Source organism: Trichosurus vulpecula, chromosome 7 (assembly GCF_011100635.1).
Source record: "Trichosurus vulpecula isolate mTriVul1 chromosome 7, mTriVul1.pri, whole genome shotgun sequence".
In the NCBI taxonomy this organism is placed as follows: domain Eukaryota; kingdom Metazoa; phylum Chordata; class Mammalia; order Diprotodontia; family Phalangeridae; genus Trichosurus; species Trichosurus vulpecula.
This window is the reverse complement of record NC_050579.1, coordinates 123259951-123275532: the sequence shown is the minus strand read 5'-3', so window position 1 is coordinate 123275532 and position 15582 is coordinate 123259951. Positions and strand designations below refer to the sequence as shown.

The window sequence follows — 15582 nt, the reverse complement described above, 5'->3', positions numbered from 1 at the left end:
AGTCAGAATGCAGGGCGAAGCAGACTATTTTCTTTTCTGTTTTGTTTTCTTTCTCATGGTTTCTCCCATTTGTTATAATTCTTCTATGCAACATAACTAATGTGAAAATGTGTTTAATAGGAATGTATGTGTAGAGTCCATATCAGATTGCATGCTGTCTTGGGGATGAAGGGGGGAGAAAATTTAAAACTTAAGAAATGAATGCTGAAAACCAAAAATAAATAAATAATTATTTTAAAAATTTTTTTTTAGCATTTTCCTGTTTTGTCATGTTAGCCAATCTGAGAGGTGTGATGTGGTACCTCAGAGTTGTCTTGATTTGCATCTCTCTAACCAATAGTGATTTAGAGCATTTGTTCATATGACTATAGATAACTTTAATTTCTTCCTCTGAAAACTGCCTATTCATATCCTTTGACCATTTATCAACTGGGGAATGACTTGTATTCTTGTAAATTTGACTCAGTTCTCTATGTATTTTAGAAATGAGGCCTTTATCAGAGACACTAGTTGTAAAAATTCTTTCCCAGTTTTCTGGTTCCCTCCTAATCTTGGTTGCATTGGCTTTGTTTGTGCAAAAACTTTTCAATTTAATGTAATCAAAATTACCCATTTTGCATTTCATAACGTTCTCTGTCTCGTTTGGTCATAAATTCCTCCATTCTTCATAAATATGGTAGATTAACTATTCTTTGCTCCCCTAATTTGGTCTGTGCTTTCTTACACAACATGGCTAATACGGAATTTTTTAAAAATTAGCGGGAAAAAACTGCTGGACTTGTAGTCATAAAGCCCCGAATTCAAGTCTGTCTCAGACACTGTGTGACCCTGGGCAAGTCACTTGGCCTCTGTCTGCCTCAGCTTCTTCATCTGTAAAACTGAAAACAGCACCTACCCCCCCCTTCCAGGCTTGTTGTGAAGATCAAATGAGATAATATTTGTAAAGTGCCTTGCAACCCTTAAAGTGCTATATAAATGGGAACATTTCTCTTAGACAAGAGGACAATGAAGTATATTAGAAGAACCCTGGCACACTTTGTACCAATTCTTACCTATAAAACTATATGTTTTACTGCTACAAAGAAACCTAAATATTAAAAGTAAGAAGAAATATAGACTTTAATCTGTTCTTTCCAATATAAATGTTTTACAAGTTGCAAAGAATCTAGAAGATAGGCTACAAAATGTGTATTTTATAGAACTGCTTTAGTTAATCTTTGCTGACTGTTGACCATATCCTAGGTGACTGAATGAAAACCAAAGACATATTTCCTGACCAAATGGCCTGTTCTATACTTTTATTTATTTTTTTGTCAAGGCACCCAAAAGGCTGTAGTCATCAATGCCAAAAACACTGGACCTTATACCATCTCCAAGAGAGCTCTGTCATCACAGGACTTTATTCTGTGATTTTCAAAATTACTGTGCAAATGACATCCTTAAGGTAATTGTTTATGTCTATCATGTGAAGAATAATAGGTGGAAGTATTGTTTTGAATGTGCTATTCACAGACTTATGTACCACTTCCACTTTAAAATATAAGATATTGAAAATAAGGAATGCTTAGTCCGCTGAAAAAAAGAGATCAAGACTGGACCTGAGATTTTATAGGCATAAGGAATTCCTGGATGAAGAAATCCCCTCCACCAATACAGGTCAACACTTTCTCTACAATTACAGACTTAAGAGAGTTGTCTAGAGCAATGAGAGGCTAAGCGCTCAGGCTCACGCAGGTGTCAAGACCGAGAACTTGAACCCCAGTCTTCTTGGCTCTGAGGGTGGCTCTTTATCTTTATCCACTACTCTATGATGCCTCTCATAATGTTAATATAAACTTAGAATATTAAAAAAATTCTAGAAAGCCAAATTATAAAAGTGGCAGTTACTAGGATCAAATTAAGGAAATCAAGATTTGTGTAGATCCACAATCTCTTTGGTGTGGGAAGATTCTTCACTAGTACAGAACGCAAATCCCATTCCCTTCTTCTACACGTTCTCATGCTGGGATTCTTGTCCATGGTTTCCCATAAATCCTCCATAGCTGATCGCCAGTCATCTTGACTTTTCTGCTACCAGTAGTATGTAATTCCACCAGCAAAGAATGTGTATCTGCTTCTTTATGACTTCTAATATTGAGTTATTAACTCAATATTAGCAAAATAATAAATATTGAGCAAAATAGCATTTAAATATTTTTGATAATTTAATAGGAACGAGGTGGTACCTCAAAGTCATTTAAATTTGCAACTCTTTTGCTATTAGTGTCCTTGAGCATTTTTCAAAGGGTTATTAACAATGCTTGTTTTCTCCTTTAAAAACTATTTGTTCACCTCATAGGTCCATTTATCCATTGGGACTGGATGTTTGCTTTGTAAATTTTTAACAGTTCCTCCTGTAATTTATATGTCAAGTTTTTGATTGCACTGTAATGATCTTCTCAGGATTCTACTTGCTTATAATGTTTTGTAAGCATTACAAGGCAAGGTAATCAAGTGTCCCATGAAATGATGTTTCTTGATGTCTTGGGGCACACAATAAAACCAAATCTATCAATTCCCTTCATCACCCCTCTGAGAAAAACCTGGGAGCCAGTCTTCCACTTGCTTTTAATTTCTTTATGTCTTCTGGTTTTCTTTATAGCAACACTGACAATATGGATGTAGTTTAGTTACTTCTGTGAATCAAATTGTTGGGCCAACACATTCAGTGAAAGGATGAATCTGTTGGGTCCTACCATTTCAATTGCTTTAAAGGGCACTTCAAAAGTCTTTTCCAAATTCTAAATTTCTGCTTCCTGATCATCATTTCCAATCTTTGGTGTCTGGACCCTGGCCATCATCCCCATCTACCTCTCACTTAAATCTGGGATTCTGCCAGTGGAACCAACCCTGTACTTTGAGAGATGAGTGTTTTACCTTACAACTTTACCTTACCTGCAACCAGGCAGACACATCATCTCCCAGAGAAAATGAACACTTGTAATTATAGAAACTAATCTGACTGCGCAGTCCTTTCTAGCTTCTCTTTATATGCTGTTTTTCCACTTCTAGAATGTAAGCTTCTTGAGAAGAGGGAATGCCTTGTTTGCTTATATCTGTATCCACAGTGTTTTGTCACACAGTGAGTACTTAATAAATGCATTCTCTCTCTCTCTCTCTCTCTCTCTCTCTCTCTTTCCCCTTCCTCTTTTCTCTCTTTTGCCCTTTCTTCTCCCCTCTTTTTCCCTTTCTCTCCTCTCCCTGTTTTTCTCTCTGTCCCTGCTTCCTTTCTCTCTTCTCCTCCCACCATGTATCACTGTATTATTCCCTACTGAAAGCACTATATACACAGGATGTTCCCAAAATCTTTTTGTACTTCAAGCTTTAGTAACCTTAAAACTGGTGTGAGACTTTTAGAACATCCTGTTTGAGTACACAAACACACACACACACCACCTATCTATCTATCTATCTATCTATCTATCTATCTATCTATCTATATTTCAAATTTTTCCAGTTAAAGAAAAAGGGCAAAAGCTTAAGAAAATTATGAGAAGGCAACATGGGATAAACTAGGAGAATCAGTACAAATAGATGTGTGTAGATATATGTGTCTATACACACATATTTATATATAGCTATGTGTGTGTGTATATATATATATACACACATGTATATATACACACACAGAGGTGTGTATATGCATAGATATTCACATAGAATATATAATTTGGTAGTATATTTTAGCAGAAGGGAACAAAGAAGGAGTAAGTGGTATTTACAGTAGCATCATGAGAAGCTAAGCTCTATTGTAAGAAAGTACTATGACCAGTGAGATGATATATCCGCAAGTGGAAAAGGACTAGGCATGCTATAGAAACCATTCTATGACATAGATTTCAAATATCCTCTAGTTAAAGAAAAAGGGCAAAAGCTTAAGAAAATCACGCTCAACTCTGAAGAGAAAATGAACATCTGTACATTTTTTGAAGGCAAACATTGGATAAACTAGGAGGATCAGTACAAATATGGTTCATCTATATTACAGAATTAATTTAGCAATTTTCTCTCAATATTCTTTTATTTTCCCATAAGTTAATCTGAGATATTCCCTTCTAATCTTGTCAATCATGACTAGCTTTTTCAGCTAGTTTTACTAAAGTCATCTTTGTCCAGAGCCTTTCTTCCAAATGCCATCCTATTAGTTATAGTAATTACCTTAGATCAAGACTGGACCTGAGATTTTATTGGCATAAGGAATTCCTGGATGAAGAAATCCCCTCCACCAATACTGGATTAACTTCTATTAAGGTACGAAGGATCAAGGTGAACAGGACTAGGGTGTCTCTGCTCCAAATCTCTCTATCACTAGGGATAGAGAGGGCACATGGTAATGTGAATATCTAGTCTCTGAAAAGGCAAAAGTTTAAATTCTTTATAAATTCTAAATCAACCAGAGCTTAAGAGCCCCACCATGCCATTTACAGGGATAAATCAGAACATGTAAACTAGTTATATCCAACCGGTGGAATAAAAACCATTGGTCAATCACAAAATCTACCCAGATTAAATGTGGTCATGACTCCAAATCCTTCTTCCCATGGCTATTTCCAGTAAGGACTGAGAGCAGAAGGATGGCTGGAATCTGTGTCAAGAGCCCTCGTTTTGAAGCTTGTGGACCTTTTAAACTGGGAAAAGGTGGCGAAGTTGGAGGTTTCTAGCATCTTCTCCAACCTCCTGGTAATCTTGGGACTTAAGGGGGAAAAAAGGGTTGCTTATGAGCTTGCTACTATACAGGTAGGCACTCATGGCTCAGAAGAGGTTCTCGTTGAAACGAGATTGCCTTCTTAGGAAATTCCTCATTGAAATGAAATGACTTTCTTAGCTTAGTATCAGCCTGATTCTTGCTAAGATATCCATGAGTTCAGCATCTATAGCTGCCAGCTTTGTGCATTATCCAAAGGGTAGCCATGCCAGTTCAAACAAAGACATCACCATAGAAGGCTAGATGTAGTAGATGAAAAAACAACAATCATTAAGTTTTAGAAGAATTCTATGGCTTTTTAAAGGAACTAATTTCTGAACATGTTTATTATCCTTTGAAAAGTTTTACTACGCTGATTAAAAACCGATGTTCTGTTTTGGTGGTGCTTGACATCTTCTATCCTAGCAGGCTTCAGGGAATCAAATGCCTTCTGGAATTGGGTGAATCGAGCTTATACAAAAAAAAGTTCTCAGAGGTCAACTGTTCTAGTATGTACAAATACTGCAGGCTCTCAGGAAAGAAATTCTTTAGCTATTGGAATATTCACTCACCTTGAGAGATTTCAAATGTGTACCGCTTACAGGGCACAGACTAATACATGGATAGTTGGAAAAGGCTGGGGGAGGTTTGAGTTGTTTTTTGGGTTGTTTTTTTGCATGATCTCATCATCTTTTTGTACTTTCAGGGAAATGGTATTTGAAAAGCCCAAGATTACTTGAGGAAAGCACTGTGAGACACCAAATAAAACTCACCCGAGGGAACAAGGTCTGGTGATGGACATTACCATTATTTGGAAAACAATTCTGAAATGGAAAGAGTACTGGGCTTGAAGCTGGAAGACTTGTGTTCAGATCCTGGCTCTGCTACCACTTCTCGACCCCAGGTAAAATCAAAGCTTTTTTGGCCTCAGTTTCCCTCTCTGTTAAATGGGGATGACAGTACTTGTACCATTCATGGGGCTAACACTCTGTTGACCTTAAAGCACTAATAAATATGAGTTATTACTATATTCTTACCTGCCAATGTTTACTGAATCAACCTCTTTAGCTAGGTGATGTTCATAATAAGAAATGTTACCACTGAAAGAGATTTCATGAGAGTTGATTTATCACGCAGGTTCCACATAGGAATTTCAACCTCGTCTCACAAAAGACGCATTTTATCAATGCTGCCAGCGCCTAGAATTCTGTTCAGTCAGACATTAGTATTCTAGCCTGGTATCCTGAAAGCAGAGATGCCATCTTCTTCCTAACAAGGAAGCAGGTGTCTATAAATTCTTTGGGCCACAGTTTTCTCGTTTGCAGTACGACTTCCCTAAAATACTCCTGCACGAGTTCTTGGAATGGTGAGGGGCAGTCAGGGTTGTTGTGAAGCTCAAATGAGACAACTGATATAAAGCGCAGTGTAAACCTTAAAGCATTATGTAAATGTTTATTATTATCCTTCAGTTACCAAGCCTCAAATCTGTTGATGACATCATTCCTTGAGCCTTCTTCCTTAGCTCAAGCAATGTTTACAGAGCAATACGGGGGACGTGCTGGTAAATGTTTAACAACCAGGTTCTCCAGAAAACAAAAAGTATGCACATGCTTTTAAGTCTACATTATGAATACTTTCTTAAGTCTCTAGCATTTCCTAAACTGTGGGTCATGTGATCCACAGTTTAAGAAGCACTGAAGGGGGTCACAAGTGGAAAAAGTTTAAGAATCCCTGAAGACAATCAGCAAAGCAATAAATCAAGGCCTGATGTGTAGCCAGGATCTCTGAGGTCTAAATGCTCACACTGAAAGTTTAACAATTTGGCCATAGCAAGGGTTGGCTGCTAAATCCTTCTGGGTATAGTGCTCCTCCATACCCCATCAAAGACTGGTAGAGCAAATACAGAAGAGATAGCATAAGTTAACAAGGGGGTACCTTGGGACCACTGCATTCATGACGGAGGAAAAATAATGTTGCTGGAAAGCTAAAGGCCCCAGTAACAACAGTGAAAGAGCATTTTTTTTTCCTGGAGGGCAAGAAAATCAAATGAGAAAGGGCTGCTCAAACTCTGAGTCAATAATTAATTGTGCAGTAAAGAAACCTAGTTATTCTATCTATGAGATCACACAGCTGTATGCACTTTATTCTATCTTTATGAGCAAGAAGCAGATGACCATCACCTGTGATTCTGTGTCAGCTAGGCCATAGAGCAAAGCATTCTTTATCTGGGAAGGACTTTGACAGTTTCAGAAGGTCCTTGCCAGTCTAAAAGACTGAACTCTTATGACTCCTCTATTCCTCCTTGACCTTCATCATACTGCCCACCCCCCACCAAAAGAAAAAAAAAGCTAACAATGAGGACTTTTCCCAATGATGAAAATTCTAAGATCCATCCTAGGACCAATGTCCATTTTCCCCAATGTTACTTTTGCATTACCAGTTCAGAAAAAAACATAGGTTTAGTGATGGAAGGGACCCTTATTGCATAATCAAGCCTTTTCATTTCATAGATGAGGAAATCAATGGCATGCAGAATGATTAAAAGACTTGCTCAAAGACCTACAGCTGGTCAGTGACAATATCCAGCTGGTCAGTGGCAATTCCAGGACTGAAACACAGATGACTTGACTCCCAGTACAATTTTGATGACTGAGAAAAAAAAATCACTAAAATTTCCACTAAACCACACTGTCTTTTGTGGTAACTGCCATGTATAATAATAAGGCTGGGTCACCTCCCACTATCACATTTTACTCCTCAAAAGATTGGATTTTCAAAAAGGCGAGGAGCAATATAATACATTTTAAAAAGATAACCATTTGAAAATTGTTGAAAATTTGAAAGTTTTGTATTCGAGTCTTAAACTTCAGTTATCTGAAAAGTCTGCTCTTTCTAAATACTTTAACCTCCTCCCAAAATGCCAAATAACTGAGTTTTAATATGCCATACTTTGTAAAACTCCTCATGTTAGGCCTTTCAAAAGAGCTTGTCTCATAGCAGGTGATGGCTCCAAATGACAGAAACAGGGAAATTCTGAAGACTGTTTAGTAGTACAGTATGTGTTTCCACTCACTATGTCAATCATATAGTGTCATGTATCTGTTTGAATTCCACTGTGGCATTCAAATTGGGATAAAACTTGGAGGAGTGAAACTCTCTTCTCCCTGTGTATATTCTATAATGAACCATCCTTCATGTTCATATCAGATGAGAATCAACCCATCAACAATTATTTGCTAAACATCTACTATGTGCTGGGTGCTATGTTTAAGTATAAACACAATCAATGAAAAAAATCTTATTTATAAGAAGCTTACATTCAACAAAAATTCAGGAATCTAATACAAAATTGAACTAAAAGAATGCAAAAGATTCAGCTAGACCAGAGGTTCCCAAATTTATTTGGCCTATTGCCCCCTTTAAAAAAAATTACTCAGCACTCTCCTGGAAATCTACTTTCTTTAACCCTTTAATGGCTTTTTGATATTTGCTTCATTTCAAAAAATCTATTTTAAATGATGCATCTTAAATTTATTATAATTTATGCAAATTATAATATTTTAATATTTGTTCATATAATATATTATTATATATTACATAAATAATTATATCTAATAAATAATAATTATATATAATTAATAAATAAAATATAATACATAAATATAAATAAATAACTACATAATAAATATATGTTTATATTATATATAAATATATACATATATAATATAATTATTGCTATATAATTATATTATAATTATAAATTATATAGTTTATTATAAATTTGTGGATTTTTTCCTGCACTAAAATTTTGATGATGCAATATTGTATCATGTAACCATATAGTATTATAAGCAAGTCATTACACGCACATATTCCTGCTGATGCATGCTGGACTTCCTGACAACGCACGACATGCTTGCCTGCCAACACTTGCTTGTTAAGACCTGCTGGGGGACTTGACCAGACCACTGATTGGTTATAACTTGCATTTTAAGTGTTTATTTGGAAAGTAACGTAATCACTATGACTTTAACTGTTACACAATAGATGAAACATATAGGAATGGTTTTTCAAAATTTTCTTCTCTTCTCTTGTTTCCTTATGCTTCCACAGCCCCCTTATTTTTATTCAATGCCCCTGAATTTCACCCAAGGCTAGTACTGCCCCCTGGATCTTTCCAGCACGCCCGAGGAAGCATTATCACCCACTTTGGGAACCTATGATGGTCACCATGTTTGTCCTATCTTTTAAATTTTCTGAAGAAAAAAAGCTAATTTTGAACTTGTAAGGGAGGAGTATTTGCCAAAAAGTTTCAGATTTTTTTTTTGAGGCAATTGGGGTTAAGTTACTTGCTCAGGGTCACGCAACTACTAAGTGTCTGAAGGCACATTTAAACTCAGATTCTCCTGACTCCAGGGCCTGTGCTCTATCCACTGTGCTACTTAGCTCCCCTAGATTTTTTGAAAGATTTATTTTTTCCCCTCCAAACAGTTTATTTCAGATTTAAATGACCAACTTTACAAATATCAATTTATGAGAAGCTTCAGTTAACAACTAAACAAATTTAAATATTACCTCCAAGGAATCACTATCACATTCCCCTTCTTCTGTACTTTTCCCTTTTTCTTCAGTAATAGTATTCACCATTTCAAAAAACCTGAAATGAAAATGGAAATGCAGATATAAAAAAGTAAATTTTAAATTAGCAGCCCATAAAGTTCAATGTGGCATCGGTGCACAAAAAATAGCTAATATTGTGCCTATCAAGGTAGCAAAAGGATAATATGATTTTCAAAAAGTTAATGGTTCCTTCTGTGTTGTAGGATTTTCCCTGAAATTTTCCACATCACCGCTTTATTCCAAAGCATTTTACATTACACAAAAGTACTACACACAGCCTTATTCTAAAGCACAAAAAGATGGGGTATGACACGAACCTTCTGGGATACATGATCTGTGCTGGCTATTTCTTCATGTTTCAGAAAAGGCATAGACTGAGAGATGCAAAAATGAATATAGGGAAATTGGCATGTAACGAGGTCTAGATGAAAAAAGGGGTCACTTCTCATTCTAAGACAAGCATGCTTTGCTTAGGAACTTCTCTGGCAAAGACTACTGAAGATAGCATGGTCCATCACATAGGAAGAAATGCAATTCAGAAAAATGATGACCAATTAAGATAAAATTAATAATTCGCTTTGATTGAGTAGTGGAGATTTTTAGTAGCTAGCAAGAATTGCTGAATCATTTGAACTATTAAGAAGAGAGGAAGAAGATTATCAGTCTTAAAGGGTTGTCTAAATTAAGGGGCTCATAGGTATCACAACATCTGGCACTTGGCTTGCTTTCATTTAATCATCCATGTTTATAGTATCTGGAGCATTTCTCCATAGACTGCTGAAAATTTCTCATTAAGAAGGAAGCTTGGGGCAGCTAGGTGGCACAGTAAGTAGTAGAGCACCAGCCCTGGAGTCAGGAGGACCTGAGTTCAAATCCAGCCTCAGACACTTGACACACTTGCTAGCTGTGTGATCTTGGGCAAGTCACTTAGCCCCAATTGCTCTGCCTTCCCCCCACCCCCCAAAAAAAGAAAGAAGCTCTAAAGGCCTAAAGATCCAAGATCAGTTGAAAAGCTGTGAACAAACTCAGAGGTTTAACCTCATACTTCGGAAACTGCTAAAGATGAGAGCAGATAGGCAGGCTCAGTGTTGGAGGGCTTGTAGAAATAGGCCCAGAAATATACTGTTGGTGAAGCTGTGGATTGGTCCGACCATTATAGAAAGCTATTTGGAATTACGCTATAAAAGTGACTAAAATGTCCACACCTTTGGGATCCAAGAGTGCAGGGGACGTCAAAGACTTCCAAAGAAAGAGAGGCCCCATCTATGCCAAAAGATTTATAGCAGTGTTTTTCGTATAAGCAAGGAATTGGAATCAGAAGCCCACTGATTAAAGATGAAGAATATGGAAGTGCAGGAAGACTTATCTGACCTGGTACAAAACGAGATAAGGAGATGAAGGACACCAATATAGACAAAGCAGCCAGTCAGTCAAAAGACTTGACTATGTAATAAGCATGTGCCAGGGATACAAAGACAGGCAAAGATATGGCTCCTCCCCTTAAGGAAATCACATTATAATAGCAGAGGCAAGAAGTAAATAAAAAGGCATGGACGAGATACACACAGAGCAGATGGAAGGTAACCTCAGAGTGGAGGGCACTAGCACCAGGAGGGATGATGGAAGGCCTCCAGAGAAGGTGGCATGTGAGGTAAGTCTTCAAGGAAGCCAAAGAAACTAAGAAGCAGAGATAAGGAGGAGAACACTGCAGTCATGGGGGACAAGAACATTACAGGAATGATGGAAAACCAGTGAAAAGACATGGAAATTGGAGATGGACTTGCAAGGAAGCCAGTGTAGATGGATTTCAGAGTAAATGAAAAGGGGTAATGTATAAGAAAAGAGGCAGGTTATGAAGATCTTTAAAAGTCAAACACAGGACTTTACATTTAATCCTGGAGGTAATATGGAGCCACTTGAGCAAGAGGATGACATGGTCAAGATTTCATTTTTGAGAAATCATCTTGGTGGGTGAATGGAGAATAGATTGGAATGGAGAGAGACTTGAGGAGGGGAAATCAGTTAAAAAAACTGTTGCAATAATGCAGGTGAGAAGTGATAAAGGCCTTAACCAGGGTGGTAACAGTGTCAGAGGAGAGGAGAGAGATGTTGTAAAGGATTATAAAGATTAAACATTTGCCAATTTGATTTCAAGGGCAATTTTAGGGGGAAAAGGATGTTTTAGGCTAGAACAATTTCCTGAAACTGGGCCAAGGAATGGGTCACAGAAATCAGATGCGGGCTGAGCCAGACTGAAACCAGCCCTAGCAGCTTAGATCCAATATTGAAGATTCAGCAAATAGTTTGGATGTGCGTGGTGAAAGATGATGAGGAGTCAAGGATGGCACCAAGGTTGTGGATCTGAGTGACTAGGAGTATGGCAGTGGCCATAATAGTAAGATGGAACTTGGGAAAGGGGGGAGAGTGTGGAGTGGGAAGATAATGAGTTCTGTTTTTGACTTGCTGAGTTTGAGAAGACTAAGCAACATCTAGTTCAATGTGTCCAAAGCGGAGATAGAGTTACAGTGTTGGGACCAAAGGAAATAATTTTTTGTTGTTGTTCAGTAGTTTCCAACTCTTCATGACTCCATTTGGGGTTTTCTTGGCAAAGATATTGGAATGGTTTGCCATTTCCTTCTCCAGATCATTTTACAGAGGAGGAACTGAGACAAATGGAGTTAAGTGACTTGCACAGCTAGTAAGTGTCTGAGGATGGATTTGAACTCAGGTCTTCGTGACTCCAAGCCAGGTGCTCTATCCACTGCACCGCCTAGCTGCCCCTCTAGGGGATAAATTAAGGATGAATATACAGATCTAAGAATCATCTCTATAAAGATGCTAACAACTCATGGGGAACGATGGGATCACCAAATAAAATTGTACAGCTCAAAAAGAGAAGGGGACCCAGGACAGTCTTGAGGGATACTCATGGTGAAGGGATGTGACACGGATGAAGATTCAGTAATGGAGACTGGAGAGTAGTCAGACAGGTATGAGAACCAGGGAAGAGCAGTGTCACGAAAATAAAGAGAAGACAAGATATGCAGAAAGAGAAGGTGGACAGCAATGTTAAATGCTTTAGAGAGGTCAAGTAGTATGAGGATAGAAAGAAGACCATTAGACTTGGAAATGAAGAGATCACTGGTACCTTTGGAGTAGGCAGCTGCAGATGAATGATGAGGTCAGAAGCTAGGTTGTAGAGAGTTCAGAAGAGAGTGAAAAGAGGGGAAGTGGAAACATATAGCACAGATGACAGATTTTCTCAAAAACTTTAGCTGAGAAGGGGAGGAGAACTATACCATAATAACTAGTAGCATGGTCAAATCATGCAAGGATTTTTGGTGTCTTTTTTATAGAATGAGGGAGACTGGGACATTTTCGTAGGCAATGGAGAAACAATGAAGATGAATGATATAGTAGCAAACTGCTGGAGAAGATGGGAGGGGATGAGATCAAGGGCATGTAGTGCATTTGGTCTGAGCTACAGACGGAGGCCTGATCATCTCAGACTGTTGTCGTCCAGTTGTTTGTCATTTGTGTCCAACTCTTCATGACCCCATTTGGGTTGTTCTTGGCAAGGATGGAGTGATTTGTCATTTCTTTTTCTAGCTCATTTTTATAGATGAAGAAACTGAGGCAAACAAGGTTAGGGGACTTGCCCAGGGTCACAAAGCTAATAAGTGTCTGAGGCTGGATTTGAACTTAGGAAGATGAGTCTTCCTGACTCCAGGCCTGCCACTCTATTCGTTGTGCCACCTAGCTGCCCTCTCTCAGACTGTGGTGAAGCAGAAAACAGGGAGAAAAGATATCTTAGTGATGTCAGATAAGGAGGAGGGGGGAAGAGAGAGCTCTCTGTGTATATTCTTAATCTTTTCTTTGAAAAATGACAACAGTAACAAAATCAGAACCAAAACTACTAACTTCTAACAAGTGAATTAATTTGCTTTTTACTTAAATGTATCTTTAGATGGATTTTTCCTCCCCTATAGAGAATAAAGGTCTGAAATCTAGTCTCTGTCAAAGCATTCTTTGATGTCAGCAGAAAGTTTTGGTATTTGGAAAATGCAAAAGAAATATTTAATCAAAGGTAAGAAGAAAACGAGAGCACTACAGTTTCACTGAGGCTGGCTTTAAAATTAATTCATCATGGTTGATTATCCATCTGATACAAAATTTTATGTATTCATGAATATGTCACTCAAACCAAATGATTTCCACAGGAGTCAAGAACAATTAACACATGCATTTTTACTGACCATACTTCTATTTTAAAATTGTTCTGTCTAATCAAAGGGTTTCTGCCTTAATCACAGTCATTAGTAAATGAAAAAGTATCTGAATCTAACAAGTTTCTTTGCATTTCTTATGTCTTAAACAAATAATTCGCTTTTAGCATTGAAATGTAAACAGAAATATAATTAACAACTTTGCTAATTTCCTATATTTATTTAATATAAAGTAGGAAACACATAGTTTCCAACAAGTAAATAGAATTTTCTACAAATTAATAAAAAATACAAATAAATATGTTAAATTTCCTACAAATTTTGTAGCTATACATTATACAAGATTAAAGATAATGCTACACTTAAGAATCTTGCCTTAAAATACATATGTATTCATATACAAGCAAATATAATTACAACTATACATTGTACAGTCAAATCTTGATAGCCTACACGTGAGTTATTTACCCCAAATTTTAAGTCAATTGGCCTCTACTATCCAACTTCTATTCCTAATATATGTTCACTCACTATATAATCAGGGAATAGACAATATTTTAATTACCTAGCTAAGTAAAATACATTTTAGGAAGGTAAATCTGCTGGGGAAAATTATATACTGCTTGTTAGAGAATTAAAGAGAAATGATTTTTAAAAAATTACCTGCATCAGTGCTTTGTCTCATTAATGTGGGAAAATGAGTGTCGATACTTACAAAGGAATTTAGAAAAGACAATTGCGGTAATCAAAAATTACAGTGATCGCATTTAAAATGAGATAAAACCCGTAAACTAACCAATGAAGCTCAAATTAATATTATCCCTGTGGGAAGAATTATGCTTCCACATAAAGTTTGATCTATTAAAGAACACCAAAGATTAAATGGCTGATGAAAAAAAAAGAACACAATTAGGTAGTATTAACTTATACTAAGAATTAACACAGCTGGGAACCCTCAACAGAGATTGCATGTTCATTCATTAAAAGAAAATAATGATCAGGTAATTTCATTCCCCGCCCCCCCTTCAAGATGATGACTAATACATACTTTTTGCAGTGAAGTTCTGTACAGAAATAGATCTGAAAATCATCCGAGTTGTGAAGCACATATAAAAAGCAGCATCGTTCCTCAAACTTTGAAATACTGAAACAAGACAAGTAGTTGTTAGTTAAGGAAACACGACCCAGCAGGCAGCTGGGGACTCAGAACAGAGATAGACATACTTTACACTAAAACCCAATACAGTGACTAAGCAGCAAAACTCACAAATACCGTGGAGGTGTTTTTAAAGTTGTATTTCCTGTGCAGCAATGATAAAAAGTGTTTAACACAGTGAGTCCTATCCTACATCCTCATGTACAGGCAGTGAAGTACTACTCAGTATTGATGGCCATGTGCTATTTGGCACCAATACTTGGTGCCTGCCTACTGATGCTGTCCCTGGGGGGTTGCTTATAGAAGGAAATGGTCAGACGGTTTGTGGTAGCTGGTAAAATGATTTAAAAGAAACAGAGTCTATTAGGACTTTATTCAGAATAAGTGAAATAAAGGAGATGAGCTATAGGCGATGTGGGAAGCAAAGCAGATCTGGCTGAGCTCTCCTATAGGAGTTCAGCCATAATGCCTATTATGTAGGTAGGTATACAACTTTCTCAGAGTCAGAGTTGACAACAGAACATAAATTAGAATTCAAGTCTCCTAAGTTATTACCGAGTGCAGGGACTCGGGTAAATTCTATATGACAATAAAACACAATGGATGCTTTGAAATTAGCAATGCCTAGTAAGCTTGGTGTGGTGCGGTGGATAGAAAACCGGACCTGGAGTCAGGAAGACCTGAGTTCAAAACAGGCCTCAGATACTTACTAGCTGTGTCACCTTGGATAAGTCACAACCCAGTTTGCCTCAATTTCCTCGTCTGTCAAATGAGCAAATGGCAAACCCCTCCAGTATCTTTGCCAGAAAAACCTCAAATGGGGTCACAAAAAGTTGGACATGACCACAATGACTGAA

At 37.3% G+C, this 15582-nt stretch overlaps 1 protein-coding gene across 1 annotated transcript in view; it reads right to left on the bottom strand.

Moving 5' to 3' along the window:
• The window catches only part of MAP3K5 (mitogen-activated protein kinase kinase kinase 5), a 201214-nt gene that overhangs the window by 81489 nt on the left and 104143 nt on the right, over positions 1–15582 (bottom strand). The window contains exons 12-13 of the mRNA XM_036767595.1: positions 14618–14713; positions 9299–9380 (exon numbers count right to left, since the gene is read on the bottom strand). Coding sequence (XP_036623490.1) covers positions 9299–9380; positions 14618–14713 — 178 coding nt within the window. The remainder of the gene's footprint in view (positions 1–9298; positions 9381–14617; positions 14714–15582) is intronic.